This window comes from Lithobates pipiens, unplaced genomic scaffold (genome assembly GCF_037356315.1).
Source record: "Lithobates pipiens isolate NorthernLeopardFrog02 unplaced genomic scaffold, aLitPip1_a1.2 Scaffold_1, whole genome shotgun sequence".
Taxonomy (NCBI): Eukaryota; Metazoa; Chordata; class Amphibia; order Anura; family Ranidae; genus Lithobates; species Lithobates pipiens.
In genome coordinates this window covers 138,604,793-138,627,462 of record NW_027507685.1, presented here as the reverse complement: position 1 = coordinate 138,627,462, position 22,670 = coordinate 138,604,793, and the positions used below count along the sequence as shown (strand labels likewise).

General features: G+C 45.0%; 1 protein-coding gene across 2 annotated transcripts in view; it reads right to left on the bottom strand.

Moving 5' to 3' along the window:
• The window catches only part of TSC1 (TSC complex subunit 1), a 127,290-nt gene that overhangs the window by 92,515 nt on the left and 12,105 nt on the right, over nt 1-22,670 (bottom strand). Inside the window, exons 2-3 of one of the 2 annotated variants that reach the window (XM_077477611.1) lie at nt 10,144-10,332; nt 7,768-7,871 (exon numbers count right to left, since the gene is read on the bottom strand). In XM_077477611.1, coding sequence (XP_077333737.1) covers nt 7,768-7,871; nt 10,144-10,249 — 210 coding nt within the window. In that variant the 5' untranslated portion in view covers nt 10,250-10,332. Of the gene's footprint in view, nt 1-7,767; nt 7,872-10,136; nt 10,333-22,670 lie in introns of those variants that run through there. The other variant, XM_077477620.1, reaches the window with a different exon arrangement.

The following is a 22,670-nucleotide window of genomic DNA, read 5'->3' as shown; positions in this document are numbered from 1 at the left end:
TAAATTCGGAAACCGTAACTGGTTTCCATTGTCTGGCAAGGGCGGACTGGGGAATAGTGGCGATGTGTTGAGCAGCGTACAAATTGGTTTGGTCCACAATAGATCTATAGAGATCTTCGGTGAAAAACCGTGAGTAAAAGTCAAGTGTTGTAAAATCAACTGTTTCCACGTTAATGCCAGGTTGGCCAGTGAATGGGGGAAGTACGGGTTCTGCAGAAGTGGTGGGCACCCAAATAGGATTGGCGAATTCTGCAGGAAGGGCACTATGGGTACGACAGGCCTGTCTTTGTCTTCTTCTTGGTGGCAGCGGGACACTACTTGTGCTTGCCACCTCGCCAGCTTGAACTGCACTTATGGGACTCGCCACGTCACCACGTGTTACTGCAGTGCTGGATGTAGGTCCAGGGTGTACTAGGCCGCTGGTGCTTGCCAGTTCACCAGAAGGATGAGCGGCTCTAGTACGTCTCTGCTCCATACGAGTGACCTGCGGTTCCTGCACCTGAACAACAGAATACATTCAGGATCGGGCACACCTGTTCTTAACAGCGGCCTCATCTCCGTCGTCAGAGCTATCTGTCATGGAGCCGCTGTCCTCTACAGGATCGTATTCTGAGCCTGAATCTGACAAATGAGTGACGTCCTCTTCACTATCTGTCATGCTCAGAAACGTGTAGGCCTCTTCACTAGTGTACCTTCGCTTTGCCATTTTGGGCTCTAAATTTAGGGGTACACTAGTGAGACTCACAGGTAAAAAAGCACCTAGCCTGTCAGCGACTGTTTCAAAACGCTACCAAAAAAACGTAGAGATCGCAGGGATCAAGCCTGACTCTGCGAACGCTGCAGTTATGAGTGTTGTGTTTTGTAAGTGACAGTGATCGATCGATACTGCACTTGGGTGGGCTGGGCTGGGCTGGGCTTGGCGGAGGGGCTAAACGCAGGTGCTAGCAGGTATCTGGGCTGATCCCGCTAACAATGCGTTTTGGGAAACCTAAAATGCTGGCAAAGCTAATATAGATCTGATCAGATACTATATTACTAAGGGAGGTGTATGCTTTGCGCGTGGGTGTTAGCGGTACTGGCACTAACCTGACGCTGGGGCGACGCAGACCTTATCTGACCCTCAAACTTTTATCACCCGCCGGGTGATCAGGGGGTTAAACCTTTATTAGGTAATAAATGGCGGGTGCCCTGAAACAAAAAAAAAAATAACTAACCAACCAGCGTCACCTGTAACAGTTATATGGTGATCACTGGTGAAAGGGTTAACTGGGGGGCAATCAGGGGGCTATGCGGTAGTATATGGGGGTCCCTGACGCTATAAAAAGCTGCGGCGAACCTAAATACTTACCTGCCTAACTAGCGTCACCTGTGACACTAATACAGCGATCAGAAAAACGATTGCTTATTAGTGACACTGGCGACGGGGGGTGATCACTGGGTTAAACCTTTATTGGGGGGGTTAGGGGGGCACCCTAGAGCTAAAGGGGGCTAACCCTAACTGCCCTAACAGTTATTACAGTCACAAATGACACCAATGCAAAAAAAATAAAATGCAATTGGTGTCACTGTGACTGGGGGGGGGGGGGCAGGGGTGATTGGGGGGTGAAAAGTGTGCCTGGCGTGTTCTACTGTAAGTGTAGTGTTGGGTGCAACTCACCGATCCTCTCTCCTCCGTGCCGTAACGAAAAAGACCGACACGAGGAGAGATCACATCACTTCCTCTCCTGTGTTTACATTACAGAAGAGGAAGTGATGTCACGAAGGATTTCTATTCGTCGGGAGCGATCGCGAGGGGGTGGCCATGAATGAATGGCCGTCCCCTCATCCCGGATCGTTCCCGAACGAATACCGACCGCCGCAGGCACCGGGCGGGGGCCCGATCGGGCCCCCGACCCGCGGGAAGGCAGGGACGTACATGTACGCCAATATGCCTGCCCGTGCCATTCTGTCGACGTACATCGTCGTGCGGCGGTCGGCAAGTGGTTAACCACTTCAATACAGGGCACTTTCGCCCCCTTCCTTCCCAGCCCAATTTTCAGCTTTCATCGCTCTAGCTCTTTCAGTGACAATTGCGCGGTCATGCTACACTGTACTCAAATGACATTTTTATCATTTTGTTCGCACAAATAGAGCTTTATTTTGGTGGTATTTAGTCACGACTCCGTTTTTTTATTTTTTGCGATAAGCGCAAAAAAGCGGAAATTTGGAAAAAAAAAAAACAATATTTTCTTTTTTCTATTTTAAAAGAAATCCAATAAAATCAAATTTTGTCATAAATTTAAGCCAAAATGTATTCTGCTACATGTTTTTGGTAAAAAAAATTCCGTTAAGTGTATAATTGGTTTGTGTGATCACGGACATATGTACGCAAATGATCATGTACATATGTGTGCAGGTGATCACGTAAATATGTGTGCAGATAATCATTGGAACATGTGATTTTAGTGGGACATATGTGGGGGACATGTTTTTATTATTAGGGACATGTGTTTTTATTATTTGGGGACATGTGTGTTATGGGGACATGTGGGGACTGTGTTTACACGGTGTGTTGTGTATTACACTAGACTGGTGATCAGTGAGTAAAAAGCTGTAAAAAACAGCTCATACTCACTGATCACCAGCCGGCTGCAGCCATCTGCTCTCCTCTCCTCAGCGATTACTTCTGTGTGAGGAGAGGAGGAGCCGATTGCCTAGCAACTGGCTGTTTGTTTACATCACATGACGGCCGTGATTGGACACGGCCGTCATGTGATCAGGAGGGCCAATCACAGAGCCCTCCTGCCGATCTGAGATGCGCCGTGTCCGGGTGACACGGGCGCAACGTCCTATCAGAAGCAGACGGCTTCCACCCGGCCGTATATGTGCATTGGCCGGGTGGGAAGTGGTTAAAATAAAACCAATAAGGCTGTGACTTAGCCCTTAATAGTACTTAGGGCCAATTTCATCTCTACGCCCAATTGTAGAAAGGCAAGAATTCTGCCTATATCGCCGAGGGTACCAACCCTTAGATTCACACCAGGAAACATAAGCTTTCCAAACTCTTTAATATACAGCTCTGGAAACTGGTTTCCTTGCATTGATTAAAGTATCCCTATCCACTCAGTTTCCCCATTTAGGGGGAGAGGAGACCCCCCCTCCAGCTGCTGAGACACACGCTGTATTAGCACAGAATTAAACAGGGTCTATACACCATTACTCCCTCTAGAGGAGTTAAGGCATTTTACAATATAATTGAAAGAAAAGTCATAGGTGGATTCTGCAGTTCCTATGCTTTCCTCTTAGCTTTTCCTCGCTGCAGGATACTGCTGTAAACAGACAGATCCAAACTTCACCCACCACGGTGGGCAGCATGGTTAAACCTTCAAAGACTGGGGCCCTTTTAATAGGGGTTCCACTCCTTTGGACCACGTATAGCACCCCTCAGGACAGCTTTAGTTAATGTAGCAAGACCAAAAAGTCCTGGTTCCTAGGGTCCAGCCCTCAGAGGAGCGTTACAGGCAAAACCTTGTTCTTCTATGCGAGGCCCGGATACCATCCTATGGCCTCAGTGGTGGGATGGATCCGGTTGTCCAGGCTTTTTAAATCCAACATGATCCAAAACTGAGGTACTCGAGGGGGTAGTAGGGTTTATATAGGGGAGTCAACTTCCTGTATTGGGTGTGCCAGTGTCAACACCTGAAGGTAGCTATAACCCACTAAGTAAATACTTAAGGCTCTGTGTCCTATGATGTACGATAAAGAAATAGAGGCTTTTATACATGCCATAAAAAGAATGAAAGAACACTTTTTTGGGGGTTTGGATAGAGTGGCTTAAAATGGTTACAGTCTGTCATTCATTACTGCCTATGCTCCCTTTGGGAAAATTATCCCTCACATCCAGTCCCAATGACAACACAAGTAGTGAGAGAAAACCTTTAAAATGGGGGCGATGCAAGCAGCAATACCTGACAGATCTCAAGAAAACAATTACTGAAATTAAAATTTTAACTTTAAAAAGGAAATTACTTTCATAGAACTACCAGCTTGGAAATGGCTTAAAGCGTGAGTTTTGCAACAGCATAAAGTTTAAAGTTTACCGTCTCTTTCCACAATGAAAAGAGCTCTATGAATGGAGGAGTGGTGGAGGAAAGAAAGGTCTGCCACCTCTATCCATAGGGCCCTTGTCATTGAGAAAAGTGATTGCACAAATTTATGAATTGAGCACGTGGGCCGGAAGGGTGGGCATAGTTGGAATTTTTGATGAGTGCATGTGACAGATCTAGAGGCTCATATTAACCCTTGCAGTAGCAGAAAAAAAATAAAATCACAGCTGTGAGGGTGAAGGAGCAGAGGCATAAACATTCCACTAAACAGAGCAGCCACCAGATCTGGGACACTCCTCATTCGTTGTAAGCCCCCTAATTTGTGCTGATCTAAAAATAAAACAAAAAACACACACATTGTACAATGTTCTTGTTCAATTTAAAGATTTACCTTCAACTACAGTGCCTTGAAAAATGTATTCGTACCCCATGAAATGTTCCTCCTTGTTTTCTCATGTTACAACCAAAAACAAATGTATTTTATGTGATAGACCAACACAAAGTGGAAGTAAATTTTTTTTTTTTTTTTTTTTACAAATAAAAATAATTGTGTAAGTGTGGTGTGCATCCCAATTTTAGTGGAATTGCCTTCAAAAGTCAAATAGTAAATAGAGTCCACCTGTGTGTAATTTAATCTCAGTATAAATACCGTGAAGTTCTGTGAAGCTGTCAGAAGATTTTTTTAGAGAACCTTAGTGAACAAACAGTATCATGAAGGCCAAAGAACACACCAGACAGGTCAGGGATAAAGTTGTGGAGAAGTTTAAAGCAGGGTTAGGTTTAAAAAACATCCCAAGCTTTGAACGTCTCACAGAGCACTGTTCAATCCATCATCTAAAAATGAAGAGTATAGCACAACTGCAAACCTACCAAGACATTGCCCTCCACCTAAACTGACAGGCCAGGCAAGGAGAGTATTAATCAGAGAAGCAGCCAAGAGGCCCATGGTAACTCTGGAGGAGCTGTAGAGGATCCACAGCTCAGGTGGCAAAATCTGTCCACAGGACAACTACCAAGCTGGATACACACTATACAACTTTTGTTTGATTTCCTTTAGATTTCCCTTCAACCATGTAGTGCTAGGGCCTGCTTGATTGTATACAGATTAAAAGTGTTTAGATTTGACCCTGTATTTTATGGTTTTGGTAAATCTAAAAAGGAAAAAAAAAAAAATTGTCTAGTGTGCATCCTGCTTTAGTCGTGCACTCCACAAATCTGGCCTTTATGGAAGAGTGGCAAGAAGAAAGCCATAAGAAGTCCTGTTTGCAGTTTGCGAGAAGCCATGTGGAGGAAACAGCAAATGTGTGGAATTAGGTGCTTTGGTCAGATGAACCCAAAATTGTATTTTTCGGCCTAAAATAAAAACACTATGTGTGGCAGAAAACACTACACATCATCCCCACTGTGAAACATTGGTGGCAGCATCATGTTGTGGGGATGCTTTTCTTCAGCAGGGACAGGGAAGCTGGTCAGAGTTGATGGGAAGATTGATGGAGCCACATACGGGACAATCTTAGAAGAAAACCTGTTAGAGTCAGCAAAAGATTTAAAGAGGAAGTAAACCCTAATGGGTTTACTTCCTCTTTGTTTCCATGCAAAGGTAAAGTATAATGGGTTACTATGCATCGCCATAGTAGCCCATTAGGTGTCACTTACCTGACACAGGAGCCAGCAATGTCACCGCTGCCCCCTCTACCACGAAGCGTCCATCTTCCTTCCAGGTATTACTGCTCTGGCGCTGTGAGTGGGTGGACCAGCGATGACGCATCCGCGGGAGCCGTCCGTGACAGCATGTTAACTTTCATTCATTCATGCCCAGTGCGCTTACGCCGTAGACATAGTGCCCAGTTTTTGTAAAATATCTACTTAATCATGTAGGGGATATTTCCTGCACCTACAGGTAAGCCTAAAGCCCCGTACACACGAGCGGACTTTTCGACATCCAAAGTCTGACGGAATGATTCCGTCAGACTTTTCGATCGTGTGTGGGCTGCAACGGACTTTTGATGTCGCAAAAGTCTGCCGGACTTTAGAAAATGGAACATACTTCAATTTTTTCCGACGGAGCTCCGCCGGACCCGGTCCCTCTGAAAAATTTGCTCGTGTGTATGCTATTCCGACGGACTAAAACCGACGCTAGGGCAGCTATTGGCTACTGGCTATGAACTTCCTTATTCGAGTCCAGTCGTACGTCATCACGTTCGAATCCGTCGGAGTTTGTTGTGATTGTGTGTGGCCAAGTCCGCTCAGTCGAAAAGTCCGTCAGAACTCTGTCGGAACTCTGGCAGAACTCCTTCGGAAGTCTGTCGGACATAAGTTCTCTCGTGTGTACGGGGCTTTACCTGTAGGTTAAAGTGGTCACAGAGGGTTTATAACCACTTTAAGACTGGAGCAGAGGTTCACTTTCCAGCAGGACAACGTACAGCTAGAGCTACAATGGAATGTTTTAGATCAAAGCATATTCATGTGTTAGAATGGTCCAGTCAAAGTCCAGACCTAAATTCAACTGAGAATCTGTGGCAAAACTTAAAAATTACTGTTCACAGACGCTCTCCATCCAATCTGACAGAGCTTGAGCTATTTTACAAAGAATGGCCAAAAATTTCACTCTAGATGTGCAAAGCTGGTAGAGACATCACCAAAAAGACTTGCAGTGAAAGGGGGGGGGGGGGGGGGGAATCATATAGCATTTTCCTTCCACTTGAGAATTATGTGCCACTTTGTGTTGGTCTATCACATAAAATTTCATCTTCGGATTTACCAAAACCATGTAGTACAAGGGCCTGCCTGATTGCATGCAAACTGAAACTCCTAAGGTTTAACCTCATATTATATGGTTTTGGTAAATCTGAAAGAAAAAAAAAACCATCAGAAAATCTGATAGTGTGTATGGGGCTTCAGAGTGAAAAGCTGACATGTTAATAGTCTTAAAGTTTAACTCTGGAGGCAATAAACTTACCAGGGTTAAAACAGTTACATTTTGCATTGCTTTAAAAAGCAGCCACCCGTTATGCTGGCTTTATTCTACATCTGTTAAAATCTGCTTGCCAACATGTAGGGATTAGCAGGCCTCTGAGGTTGTGTCCGCCTCCCTGTCCTCCTGGTCTAAAAGAGTGGGCAGAGCTAGGTGTGGCTAACCATTGATCGGGCTATCTGGTGTCAGGATCTAGGCAGTTACAGCAGCAGCAAGAGTTAACATGCTGCAGTAGTTTTCATGGAGAAGGGAGTGTGTTGTCACTCCAAGTACTACCTATCTAATCGTTTTAAATGGCAGGATCAACAGGTATCATCAATCCACAGCTTCATCATACATGTGCGTTTATAGTTTGATTACAGTTCCATTTTAAAGTGACATATATAATCCGGGTTCATGTGACAGCAAAGACCTTCTTCTAATTAAAAAAGGAGTAATATGGCACCACCACCACATCACCAGTTAATGATGAAGTGCTTCAGTTCCGCATGTTAATCCTGATGCCCACTGTTGTGGTACTAAGTTGGGGGGAGGGGGTGTAGCCAGCAGACCATTATGCTCCTGACACAGCCTACAGCAAACAGTGATTTTACAGGGACACAGCAGGATTTTTATGCCAAGATGTAGGAACTACTTATACAAAGAAAAAATAAATAAAAATTCTTCTACCCTCAAATACTGGCAAGAGAAGAACATATCAAGTCTTACCTTGTCATGGGGCTCCTGTACCATAGAGAGGATTAGCATTGCTTGTTCAGAATTTGTTTCCAGATAATGATCCACCAGATTGTTCACTAGGACTGGAAAGCGGTCTAGGATTGAAAAGTAAACAATGAATGAGAGATGAAATACAGATAACAGTCATTCGTTTGGCAGGCAGACATTTATCCAGGGCCTATACGAGAAGACATACATGAGGCCTGGTTATATCTGCCAAATCACTTATAAAGAAACACTCTTGTTATGTGGACCCACCTTTTGTGCCAAGTGGCTGCTCTTAAATCCCATCTCTGCTCACCCCCAGCAATGACCGTGATAACATTTCCATCACAGCAGGATCTACACATTCAATGTTACGGTTACTGTGAGAGTAATTGGTTATCTCACTGGAACCTTAAGACACCATTACCATGCAGGATACAGCGAAAGCAGCCGATACCTAGACCCGAACACGACCAGGAAACCCATCACCCCCCCCCCCCCCCCCCCCGGGTATTAATACCAATCAGTCAGTACTGGCTGGGAAGGAGGGAGTGATGAGCACTAGTGAGGTTAGTATGGGGACAGGGGAGGTCTTTGCAGAGGACACTTTGCCTTGCATGGGCAAAGTAATAGTCTGCCATTGCTGACATGCTTCTAATATTCAGCAGCAGGCCTTAAAGCGGAGTCCCTCCCCTCCTAAAATTAAAGGTCAGCCACTACACATACTGTTGCTGCTGACTTTTAATATCAGGACACTTACCTGTCCTGGAATCCAGGGATATCAGCACTAAGGTTGCCACATAATCCCTTTAATCCAGGACGCATATGAATTACACAGGATCTGAGGCAGATTTAATGCAGATAAGGCACCGAGTTTAATTACCACCTTAATCGGCCACAGAGCCTGTGTAATGTGTGTCCTGGATTAAAGGGGTGATGAGGCAACCCTAGTCAGCACCCCAGCCAATGTTTCCATCGGCTCCCGCCGCTATTTCCAGTGAGGGAACCTACTACTGAGCAGGGGAAGGAGGAGGGGGGGGGCCCTGAACTTCTGACTTTTGCTGTGAGGTCCGACGGAAGTGGGGACGGGGTATCTGTAAAAAGACAAAAACAAAGGAAGGGGTAAACACCCCCCCCCCCCCCCCCAAAGGCGCCAAATGTAGCACCGGAGGGGGAGGAATCAGATAATTGCAGGTTGCACTTTCGGGTGGAACTCAGTTTTAAGGTTTTCTACTTCACTGACCAATCACAATTACACAGCCAGTGGCATTGGTATTCCTGATCTCCATGCTTGCTCAGAAAATACTGAAGCCACTTAATCAGTACAGCAGCAAGAAAACTACCATTTTCAGGAGGAAAAGTCAGAAATATCAGCTTATTGTATTCTCTCTGTATGGTTCTTTTAATAAACCTTGGCTGAACCAAGGAGGAAGTCTAAAATACTGTATTTTGTAAGCACTGTGGATCTCAAAAAGGTGCTATTGAACACACAACCACCCCTCTCACTGCACTGCGACAGCCAATATTAACAAAAGTATATACGGACAACAGTTCCAGCAAAGAAAAAAAAATATATGTAAATTACGTTACGAAGTAGTACGATAATGCATCGGAACTACAGCAGAATAAAGTGAAGGTTCTGGAGTGGCCATCTCAGTCTCCTGACCTCAATATCATTGAGACACTCTGGGGAGATCTCAAACATGCAGTTCATGCAAGACAGCCCAAGAATTTACAGGAACTGGGGAGGCTTTTTGCCAAGAGGAATGAGCAGCTTTACCATCTCAGAAGATAAAGAGCCTCAGCCACAAAATAACACAAAAGAATTCAAGCTGTCATTGATGTTAAAGGGGGCATACACAGGATTAAGTTAATTAAATTGGGGTATGTAAACTTTTGATCAGGGTCATTTGGGTAGTTTGTTGTCATGATTTAAAAAGAGTAAACAGTTGATTGATACCAAATGGCTTCAGCCAAACACTAACCATGAGTGAGATATGTTTGTTATTCATATTCTCTGAAAAATTACCAAGAAATCAAATTCTGCCAGGGTATGTAAACTTAGAAGCACAACTGCAGAATGGGATGATAGAGGCATTTTTTTTTTTACTTTTGCATAGGGTAGGTAAAAATTTGAAGCAATCAGGTTTTTATTGTGGTCTTTAGTCCAGGAGGTTATGATATTATTGCTGGAACACGAAGCGAGGCTAAAAAAGCATGTTTAATTTGCCCACTGACATTAGCTCATAGTCTTAAAAAAATAAAAATAAAAAAAAAGAAGACCAAGGGACTCATTTGTTTCCAGTAATCCATCCCAGTGTTTCAGAAACCAACTGTAATAAATGCACTAAAGACCCGACATGCAATATGCATACACTATACCAGCATTGAGGTGATCCCTTATAAGCTTGTGGATTTCATCCAGTAGTTGCAGATCCGGAGACTCGAGTAGATAGAGGTGCTCCCACACATTGATTTGTTGGGCCATGCTGCTGGACAGGTGTATGTGCTGGTGACAGGACACGGGAGGATAAAGGTCACAGCAGGGTCCTCATCTGTGCCTCCTCCAACCTAAGAGTGGGGAAAAAACAAAAAATATATTCATCATCAGTAGGATATAGATATTTTAAAGCCATGAGCTACACCTTGCAAGATTTATACAGTACTGACACTCAAATAAAAAGTTCATTCATATCAGTCCCTGTCAGAGAAGCTTACTATCTGATGTCCTTACTAGCATTATCCAGACACATGCTAAAGCAGATTTCAAAAGGCAATGCAGCTCCCTTAATGATTTCCGATTCCCCTGACTGGATTCTTATATAGCTCTCATCTTCATTTAATATAAAATTTAGTTATTAGCAGGACCAATCATGACAGAAAATTATGTCAGTCAATGACCAGGAGTAAAACGAGTAGCCTGGTGCTCTAGTATATCAAATCACTCTTTTTTTTTTTTTTTTTTAAATAATTACAAAAAGGGGAGAAGGCCTAAAAAGGAGGCCAAGGCCCTTTATGTGCCATAACACAATGCAACGATGAATATTACTCTTTGAAAGTTAAAAGGATACTGGAAATTCTGTAGAATCCCCCCCCCCCCCCATAGTTAAGAACCACTTCAACCATGCCATTGCAATGGCATATGTCAATCGCCAGGGAGGTACCTGAAAAAGGGCATTAACCACCTCAATACAGGGCACTTACACACCACCCCGCCCCCTCGACTAGACCAATTTTCAGCTTTCAGCGCTCTCAGTTTGAATGACAATTGCTCAGTCATGCAACACTAACCACATGAAACTTGCATCCTTTTTTCCCCCCCACACAAATAGAGCTTTCTTTTAGTGGCATTTAATCACCAGTGGGTTTTTTATGCTATAAATAAAAAAATACGTAAATTTTCTGAAAAAAGTGCCTCTTTGTTTCTGTCATACAATTTTGCTAATTAGTAATTTTTCTTCATAAACTTTGGCCAAAATGTATACTGCTACATATCTTTGGTAAAAAAAAAAAAAAAAAAAAAATAACCCAGATTAGTGTATATTATTTGGCCTTTGTGAAAGTTATAGAGTCTACAAGCTGTGGTGCCAATCACATCTGATCAGGCCTTCAGAACATCAGGTGTATCTCATTTCTTGAGACACTAACAAATCAGGAAAGTATAAATACCCCCCAAATGACCCCTTTTTACAAAGTAGACATTCCAAGGTTTTATTAAGTAGCATGGTGAGTTTTTTTTTTCCAAGTTGTCATTTTTTTCCCCCCACAATTCTTTGCAAAATAAAGTTTTTGTTCATTTTATTTTTTTACAAAATTGTCATATCAGGTTATTTCTCACACACAGCATATGCATACAACAAATTGCACCCCAAAATACATTCTGATACTCTTCCCGAGTAAGACGATACCACGTGTGAGACTTTTACACAGCCTGGCCACATACAGAGCACCAACATTGAAGTGGCACCTTCAGACGTTCTACGAGCAAAAATGACGCATCTCATTTCTCAACCACCTATTACACTTTTGAAGGCCCTGGAGTACCAGGACAATAGAATTGCTCACAAAATGACCCCATTTTGGAAAGCAAACACCCCAACGTTTAATATGTGAGGCATAATAACGGTTCATTTTTTCCAGAAGTTTTTGGAAGAAGGGTACTCTGATGGACTGTGAGCGACAGGTCCTCTTTATTGGAGGGGGGGGGGGCGCAATCACTGTAAGCGGTAACAAGATGTTACCGCAAACACCTCCTCACACATGATCGGTGTGTGAGGAGGAGAACCCGGTAACATCTCGTTACCGTGGTTTGTTTACATTTAGTGATCGGTTGTGAAACGATCACAGCCGATCACGTGGGTAAACAGCCAATGGCTGTTTACCAGCATCGGTGACTAGCAGTGTTCCCGGGAACACGCCGCCACTGACGTCATCGCGCGCACGCGTCATGCACAGTGGGGGTGTAACCATCTGATCGAAGTCGCGGCCGATCACGTGGTAAACAACCATACCCAATGGCTGTCTACACCCCCCCCCGCCCCCCTGGCAAGCGGTGTCTCAGTGACACGCCGCCACCGAAGGTACAGGGATGCGCGCATTCCCTGTTTAAATGGGAGGACGTCATTTGACAGCCGGCAAGCAGTTAAAGAGGTAGTTTGCATTCCCAGATGAGTCTAGAAACATGTGCCAATGATTTGGGCACACAACACCTAAATTGATAATTTGATGTTCAAAAGGCTAGTGGGCCCATTTCAATTCTCGAAATGCAGAGGATTTTATTTTATTTATTTTTTTTATCATCTTAATACATTCTATGCATTAAGATAAATTGCCTTCTGTGTGCAGCAGCCTCCCTCAGCCCCCTCTAATACTTACCTGAGGTCCCACTCTGTCCAGTGATGTCCACAAGTGTTTCCGTCATCCGAGATTCTTCTTCACGATTGGCTGAGAAATGGCAGCGGCGCCATTTGCTCCCACTGCTGTCAAAGTCAGCTAGCCAATCATGGGAGAGGGGGTGGGGCTCCGTGTCTGAATGAACACAGGGAGCTGTGACTCAGCTTGGGTGCCCCCATAGCAAGCCGCTTGCTGTGCGGGCACTGAACAGGCCTTTACAATCACTTTAAGGTAAAAAGTTTACGTATCACATCCACCATTCCCTCCAATTTAAAAAAAAAATTAAAAAAATACAAAAATAGTTACCATAAACTGCAAACTCAATAGAATACAGGAAAATACTTTGCAAGGTGAGATCACTGACTTTACAATATACATTTCTGTTTGCCATCAGAAATAAAAACAAAAAATTGTTAAGACGTCATTAAACACAGACTATGAACTCATTACCTCACAAAGCCACTAAAGCATTTTTTGTGCAGAGTGAAATATACCTGCTTGATCCTGCCTTCAGCTGTCCCTCCTATCCTCTGTGCATGCTCTTCATTTTCTCCTCTTTCCTATCTGTGCAGCCCATCTAACTGTAGAGTCATATGTGGGCATATATACCCAGTGGTAAATGACACTCCCACAAAAAACGCAGAGTTCTTATATACATCATTATTAAATATATCTAATGTAACTGCGAATACTTGTTAAAGCCCTGGATGCAGACGCCGTCTGAATAAATTGAGAGCTAATGTCAGTCATCTGACTCCCTCAACACCATATTAATGAACAAAATAAATACCGCGATTTGCATCAGATCACTTTTTTTTTTTTACATTCTGCTTGAAAAGGCATACTTTCTTAAAAAGTTAGATAAATAATTTTTGAAAAAAGTCCAAAGCACAGCCTTTATGCTATGCCTGAAAACCGGAGTTAAACTTACCGGTAACTTTTTCTAGGAGTCTTCCAGGACAGCCTCTGAGACATAGGGCCCCTCCCTCCGGGACAGGAAACATTCGTCAATAAGGCTGCTTTCACACTGAGGCGGTATTCAGGCGTTACAGCGCTAAAAATAGCGCCTGTGTAACGCCTGAAAAAAACCGGCCCCTTTAACTCCAGTGTGAAAGCCGGAGGGCTTTCACACTGGAGCGATGCGCTGGCAGGACGGTGAAAAAAGTCCTGCTAGCCGCATCTTTGCAGCGGTGAAGGAGCGGTGTATTCACCGCTCCTACCCATTGAAATCAATGGGACACCGCGGCAATACCGCCGGCAAAGCCCCGCTGCAGCTGCGCTTTGCGGGCGGGTTTAACCCCTTTTCGGCCGCTAGCGGGGGTTAAAACCACCCCGCTAGCGCCCGCACACCGCCGCTAAAACGACGGTAAAGCGCCGCTAAAAATAGCGGCACTTTACCGCCGACGCCGCTCCCGCTGCAGTGTGAAAGCAGCCTAAGGCTAAAAGGCGGTCCTCCGGGCCTTCCCCTTCAGTTTCCACAAGAACCGCCGGAAGGCTCTAAAAGACATAACATACTGGCACAACATTAGTATATCTCCTTATACTCCAACCAAAAAAACTCTGGGTGGGAAACCAGGCTGTCCTGGAAGACTCCTAGAAAAAGAGTTACTGGTAAGTCTAACTCCGGTATTCTCTCATCTTCCAGGACAGCCTCTGAGATCAGCAAGAAACTTACTCTGCTAGGGTGGGACCACTGCCTGGAGGACCTGTCTCCCACATGCTTGATCCTTAGCAGCCAGGTCCAAATGGTAATGCTTCTCAAAATGTGGAGTAGCTGGACCACGTCGCCGCTCTGCAGATCTCCTCCGGAGTGGCATCGGCCTTCTCTGCCCATGAAGCCAACCCCGCCCTACTTGAACGTGCCTTAACTTGCCTCCCTGCCAACCTATATGCCTCTAAAACCGTCACTCTAATCCATCTGGCAATGGTGGATTTAGATGCCTTAAGTTCTTTGCGTGACCCCGCAAAATGTACAAAGATTCCGACTTCCTGAATTCTTTGCTAATTTTTAAATAAACTAAAAGGCTACGGCTATCATCAACTAAACTAAATCCTCCTTCCTCATCACCCTCTGAGGAGTAAAATGTTGGCAGGAGAATGTCTTGCGTTCTGTGAAAAGCAGAAGCAACCTTGGGGAGGAAATTAGGATCTGTTTTGAGCACAACCCTATCCTCCAAAATCAACAAAAAAGGAACTTCTTGTGAGAGCATCAAGCACCAAGGTTAAGTCCGAGGAGGGATAGGCTCAGATCTTTACAGGCTTGGACCTGGAGAGGGCTTTAAAGAAATTTTTTACGAAATGATCTTGCTGCAGGGGGACCTGAAGAAAGCTGTTTAAAGCGGCAGCCTGGACCTTCAGGGTAATGACAGAAAGCCCTAATTCCACCCCTGCATGGAAGAAATCCAGCACTGCGGGAATACCTGGATCTTTCTGGCCCTGTTTCATCAGCCAGGAAATGAACCTCTTCCACACCTTGGTGTAAATGGCCCTAGTCACTGGCTTATGACATTCTAAAAGAGTCTTAATGACCCTTTCTGAAACACCTTGGGCCCTCAGCAGCTGTTCCTCAGATACCATGCTGCAAGCCTGAGGGTCTCTATTTGAGGATGCCAGATAGGACCCTGTGGAACTAGATCCTCCCTCCTCGGAAGATGAATCTGAGGATATATTGCCAATTTCTGTAGGACTGCAAACCAAGCCCTTCTTGGCCAAAATTGAGCTATTAGGATGAGATCCGTTGCCTGGGTCTGAAATTTCTGAAGGACTGCCGCCAGTCTTACTGGGGGAAAGACATTGCATAGGCCGAAGTGCCACGCACTGGCGGAGGCATATATCCCTTTGGCTTGATCCTAAGAGTGCAGGGAAAAACTGAGCAACCTTCTTGTTGCTTTCTGAAGCGAACAAATCCACCTCTGGTATGCCCTAAGTCCTCACCACCTGCTCAAACACATCCTGGTTGAGAGACCATTCGTTCTGTTTTACACACCGACGACTGAGCAAGTCCACCAGCGAGTTCCGAGTCCCTTTTAGATGAACCGCTGATAGCGATGCAAGATTGATCTCAGCCCAAGAGAAAATCTCTCCCGCTATCTTCTGCAAAGCAGGGCTTCTGGTCCCCCCTGCTTGTTTATATAAAGCGACAACAGCTGCATTGTCTGATCTCACTTGGAGGTGTTGTCCCCTTATTTTTTGCTGGAAGGCCGCCATCGCCCTCTGAACTGTCAGCAACTCTCTCCGATTCGAGGACAATCTGGCTTCCGCCTGAGACCAAGATCCTTGAGCCAGATCTTTTTCCAGGTGTGCACCCCAGCCAAAAGAGCTGGCGTCTGTTGTCAGAACCAGAGCTGTTGGTCTGAACCACAACAGACCCCTGTCTAGGTTGTGACTGGTTCGCCACCACCACAAAGTCCTCTTGACCATTGTGGGTATTGGTATGGGATGATCCAAACTCTGCTGACTGCCATTCCAGTAATGCAGCAAAAGAGCCTGCAGCGGACGCTGGTGGATCCTTGCCCAAGGAACTGCTGGGAAACAGGATGTCATTAAGCCCATCACTCTCATGACATCTCTGACCTGGGCTTCCTGATTGGTCTGAAGCCGTGCTACTGCCAGACCTACCTTCTCTGATGGGAGAAACACCTTCCCCTCTACAGAGGAAATTCTGTAACCCAGTTACCGTACTTCCTGGGTTGGGATCAACTGGGACTTGTCCTGATTGATCAGCCAACCGAGAGAACGCAGGAAGAGTTGTGCCCCCTGTAGATCCTCCTCTAGCTGCCGATAGGACCGGGTGACAAACAGAAGATCATTTAAGTAGGGGATCACTGTAATGGCCCTGATATGTAGCAGAGCTAGAGCTTCTGCCAGGACTTTCGTAAAGATCCTGGGAGAGGACGCTAGGCCAAATGGAAGAGCCCTGAACTGGAAGTGGGGGATTTCTAAGTTCACCTTTACTTCCAGCCTGAGGAACTTCTGGAATTCCTGGTGTATCGGTACATGCAAATATGCGTCCCTGAGGTTGACTGTTGCCAATAAAGCATTCGGGAAACAGGAGGTTCGTTATACAAATCTACTCCATCCTGAACAGTTTGTACCTGATAAACCTGTTCAGGGGCCTGAGATTGAGGATCAGCCTGAATTTGCCTGATGGCTTTCGAACATGTGGGAATATACCCCCTGTCCGTGTTCTGCCTCTGGTACCCGGCTGATGAGCTGTTGATCCAACAGCTCTCCCAACATCAGACTCAGGGCCTCTGCCTTCTTCTGATCTCTGGGTAACTTGGTTACTAGGAAGGTAGGTGGGGGGAATGGCACTGAACTCCAACTTTTAACTGTTTTTTATTATTTCTAATATAAAAACGGACTTGAAGTTGCATTTAACCATTGTGAGAGGAAATCCCCCAACCTTCCTCCCACTGGAACACAGGAGTCACTGGGATTTTGAGGTGGATTGATATTCCTCCTCTGCCACGTCCCTCGGGACCCGACCAGTGCTTCTTAGGCCGACTCTCTCTCTCCTGCTGGGACTGTTGCCTAAGGCCTTGAAAAAGTCGCCTGCTCTCAGTCTTTGTCCTGGGTCCAGGGCCTCCTGGAGAACAGGACCAAAAAGGTGGTCGCCTGAAAAAGGCAATCCACACAGCCTAAGCTTAGATGCTCCATCTCGCGGCCAGGCCTTTAGCCATATGGCCCGTCTTGCCGCGTTAACCAAAGCCACAGACCTAGCCGCAAGCTTAACTGACTGCACAGAAGCATCGGCTAGGAAACCAACAGCCTTAAACAATAAGGGAAAAGGTCTTTAACAGCTGCTGTCGGAACGTTCCAGCAGAAATATGCGTCTGTAACTGGGTTAACCAGCACTCCAAATTTCTAGCCACACAGGTGGCAGCAAGGGCAGGCTTGAGTGCAATAGAGGAGGCATCCCAAGCCCTCTTCAACAGCACACCACCACTTTTGTCCATTGGGTCATTAAGGGATCCTAGGTTATCGAAGGCCAGATCAGTCTTCTTAGAGACCTTAGCTAGTAGCACATCCAACTTAGGAACCTTGTTCCAAGGCTGGGCTGCATCCTTCTAAGGGAAATCTACGCTTGAGACTGCTCAAAAAGAACGGTCTCCTCTGAGGGTGCTCCCACTCCAGCAAGATCACTTCCACTAGAGATTTGTGCACAGGGAAAACTCTGGATTTGTGAGCAGACACCCCAGATACATGAGGTCATGCTTAGAAAGCTGTACCGACTCCTCTCTGATCTCTAGGGTGTCAGATCGCTTTCAACAGATCCCCCACATCATCCAATGTTAATTTATACCTGGACCCTCTGGAGTAATCATCTTCTTCAGAGTCAGACCCTGAGTCCACCTGGGAAGAGGCCAGCGACCTGGGCTCCCTCTGCCTGTCTTCCCTATCCTCCTGACTGGGCTCAGACAGGGAAGGTAAACTTGCCGCCCTAGATAGGGGCACTGAGGGACCCTGCATCCTATCCATCATTCCTCTAAACGATTTGAAGTTGGATGCAATCTCGTCTAACTGATGAAAGGATCTTCTGACACTCAGTCATGGAGTTATCCTTAGATTACCGACACATTCGGGGCAAACTGGCTTCTCCCAATTGGGCCCAAGTTTTGTCCCACAGACAGCACACTTTCTCCTTGGAGGCTGTATCTGAGCTCTGTCCTGTGCTCTCCCCTGAAAGCAAGAGAAAACAACCACGAAAGCCTGCTCCCAACCGTTGTCACCACTGTGCTCGGGGGGGAAGGAGAGAAGTGCCCAGCCCTTCACCTTGGTTCCCCACCCATGGAAAGGCCTTGGCCACAAGGACCTTATTCCCTCCCAGAGCAAGCCATGGTCTGCCCTCACCACGCTTACCTGAGAGGTGCCGGTGCCAGAAGAACCGGAGTTGACCTCCTGAACTGCTGCAGTGCCCTCCATGGCTCCTCAGTGTCTGTCACACCTCTGCTGGATCTACATAGGCTCCGGATGCCCACAAGACCACCACACTGCGCCTGGAAACTGGAACCTTAGTTTCCTGGCGGACTCTGAAGAAGCAGTACTGCCGGAAGCAGCGTCACTTCCATTCGTTGGAACGCGGAAGCCCGTCCTCGGACGCACGCACTTTCTTAACCATACCCGGAACTGACGTCCCGCATACCTTGTGGATGCCATTCGTTCTTTGGCGCAGTACGTTCCTTTCCGATAGCACCGACCGGAATCCAGCGCTGTTCAGAGGTCCAACTCTCTCCGAGCTTATAGGCAGCGGGGTCTAAGCAGCCCTCTCTTCACTGCACCTAGACAGAGGGGAGCTTTGGGCAGAGGAGAAGGTACTTCAGAGGCTCCTTCCTAGGACAATCCTGGAACCTGAAGCTCCTCAGGTTCCTCACATGTTTCCTTCCCGTCCGTCAGGAAACACAAAAACTGAAGGGGAAGGCCTGGAGGACCGCCTTTTAACCTTTTTGGTGAATGTGTTTCCTGTCCCGGAGGGAGGAGCCCTATGTCTCAGAGGCTGTCCTGGAAGACGATAAGAGAAAAGTGGTGACTAAACTTCTGATAAAAGAAAGGGAGTTGAAACTCACATCAGGTTTTTATTGCTTGTGTGCCTGTTGGGGAGATTCACTATCAACATTTTATTGAGAAAAAAAAAAAAAGGAAGTACATTGTTTATAATATCCCCTTCAGGACCAAGGAGTTTTTTGACATTTCAGCCCAGCGCTACTTTAACTGGTAATTGCACGGTTATGCAACACGGTATCCGTTTTTTCACAAACATGGAGCTCTCCTTTTGTCGTGTTTGAACAGCACTGGGTTTTTTTATTATATAAAAACACTAAATTTGAAAAGAACATTTTCAATTTTCTGCTATACAACATATCAGATAAAAAAAAAAAAGCCTAATAAGTGTATATTCATTGGTGTGTGTGTTAAAGTTATGGCGTCTACAAACAATGGTATATATGCGGTTTTGTTTTTTTATTAAATACTAGTAATGGAGGCGATCAGCGACTTATAGTGTATCACTAATACAGTGATCAGTGTTATACAACGTCACTGTACTGATGACACTGGCTGGGGCGGGGTTAACATCTCGAGTGATCAAGGGGTTTAATGTGCGCTTTTCATTAAAAATCTGCGTGTTTCTTATCCCTTTTCCTCAGAGCCCTGTGTTGATTGTCTGGGCTGCGATTGGACACAACTGATCAGCAGGTCCCGGCCATGAATCAATTTCCAGGACATGCCGACTAAGTTCTGTTATGTTAACTCACAGCCGAGCCGGAGGTGGGGGGCACGTGGCCTAAATCCCAAAGAAACCTGCAACATATAGGTACATTTCGACGCCTGTACGAGCCGCTCTACCACTGTATATGCACTGAGGGGGCTCGGCAAGTGGGTAGCGCACAAACTAAATGATCTAGTTTATGGTTTGCATCTCCTAGTAGTAAACATGAGATGTATAACAATATATCAAAACATTGTCCTTTAACCACTTAAGGACCGCCTCCTGCACATTTACGTCGGCAGAATGGCACGGCTGGGCACAAGCACGTACAGTTACGTTGCTTTTTAAGTGCTCAGCCGTGGGTCACGAGCACGGCGCCAGCGTCGCGCTCGCAACCCAGTCCTGAGCTCCGTGACCCGATCACCGCAGGTGTCCCGCAATCAGGTCACAGAGCTAAAGAACGAGGAGAGGTCTGTGTAAACAAACCTCTCCCTGTGCTTCCTACTGTGGCTGTTACTGACCGTCTGTTCCCTGTTATAGGGAAAGACGATCAGTGATGTCACATGCCAGGCCATGCCCCCCTACAAAAAAAAAAAAAAAAAAAAAAACACCACACACAACCACTATGGGGCGAGGAGGGTGCAACTCCTTCACTGTAATTTACACAGGAATCAGTGCATTTAAATAGCACTGATTGCTCCCAAAAATGTGTCAAAAATGGCCGATGTGTCCGCCTTAACGTTGCAGTCACAAAAAATAAAAATAAAAAAATATCGCTGATCGCCGCCATTACTAGTAAAAAAAATATATATTATAAAAAAAACTATCCCCTATTTTGTAAACGCTATAACTTTTGCGCAAACCAATAGTCGCCAATTGCATTTTTTTTTTTTTTTACCAAAAACATGTAGAATACGTATTGGCCTAAAATGAGGAAAAAAAAAATGTTTTATATATATTTTTGGGGATATTATAGCAAAAAGTAAAAAAATATTGCATTTTTTTCAAAATTGTCGCTCTATTTTTGTTTATAGCGCAAAAAATAAAAAAAACGCAGGGGTGATCAAATACCACCAAAAGAAAGCTCTATTTGTGGGGAAAAAAAATGCCAATTTTGTTTGGGAGCCACATCACATGACCACGCAATTGTCAGTTAAAACAACGCAGTGCCGAATTGCAAAAAAGGGCCTGGTCCTTTGGCTGCAAATTGGTCTGGGGCTTAAGTGGTTAAAAAACATGCTTTAGAGACATAAATGCAGGGCATGGAAAGGGGGAATAGTTACAAATGTGTGATATCTGCATATGACAGCACTTTGGGATTTCAGGGCTCCTGTACAAAATGTTATCACTTTTTCCCTTTTCACGCAAAAAGTAGGCACAGCAAAAATGTTTGCAAAGAATAACAATTAAACATGCCAAGAATGACTAGGTTATATTAAAAAGGGCCTTCCTTAAATCTGTATTTGTTATCAGTGAAGACTTTGTAGCAGGGAAACAGTTAACCGAGTCACAAGAAAGCACTTATGCTAGGCCAAGGGATGAGCAGTGCTTGCTCTAATCCCTCTCAGCAAAAGCTGTACTTTAGCTTCATAGATTTTTTACGTTCCTCTACCTTCAGACTGAAACATTTCTACAATAAACTCACTCTTCTGACCAGATTTTAAATGTCTACAGAAAACAAAAAAGGCTTATACTACTCAATGAGCAACCTGGTAGCATACTGGTTAGTACTCGAGTCTTTGCAGTGCAAGGTCCTAAGAAGAAAAAAAAAAAAAAAACTGCATGGAAATTGCATTTGTTTCTACAGTTGTTCCAGTCTCCTCTTATATCCCATAAAACTATTCTCCATTTCATGGGATATTAATATGTTTAATAATGTTGTTTATGATAATTAAGGCTGTATGAGCAAGCAGATTTAAAAACGCACCCTCCCTGACCCCAACATCTTTGCTCCTGGGATCTTCCAGAGAAGTCCTGTGTGATCATTCAGGTCTATAAATTGGGGCAACTCTAACTCCGCAGATAAAACAAAACTTCTTCCTATATGCGATTACTGCAATCCTTTTTAAGGTTACATTAATTATCCTCTGTACGACAGCTGAAATTTTAAATCAGACTGAAAACAGAGGTGGCTGCTGAAAAAGAAAGACGTGGAGCAGAGATGACTGACATCTGACGTCCTCCCCTTTGCATGCTACCCGTGTGCTCCATGCAGGGCGTATGCGGTGCGCGCTGTGATCACCGAGGCTCAGGTGATCACAGATCACTGGCCCCTTACCATGTGATCAGCTGACAGCCGATCACGTGATGTAAATAGATCGGTAATTGTGTTTTTTTTCCATCTCCTCATGCTAACAGCGTTAGGAGGAAAAAATAAAAAAAATAAAAAAAAACATCGCCGGCTTCAGTGCAAGGGACATCAGTCCTAAAGAGGAAGAGCGGCAAAGCCACCTCATCTGTGCCTACCAATACCGCCTTCCATTGCCACCTACCAGAGCCCACAAAGTGCCACAAATCAGTGCCACCTATCAATGCCCACCAGTGGTGGAAATCAGTGCCTCCTCTCTCACCCAGCAGTGCTGCTGATCATTGTCACCTACCATTGCCGATCAGTGCCACTCAGTGCACATTATAGAGGAGAAAAATTACCCATTTGCAACAAGTATTACCATATATAAAACAGTTTTGTATTTATTTATTTATTTATTCGGTCTTTACATTTTTTTTTATAAAAAATAAAAGAAGGTGATCAAATACCACCAAAAGAAACCTCCATTTGTGGGGGAAATTTTTTTTATTAATTTGGGTA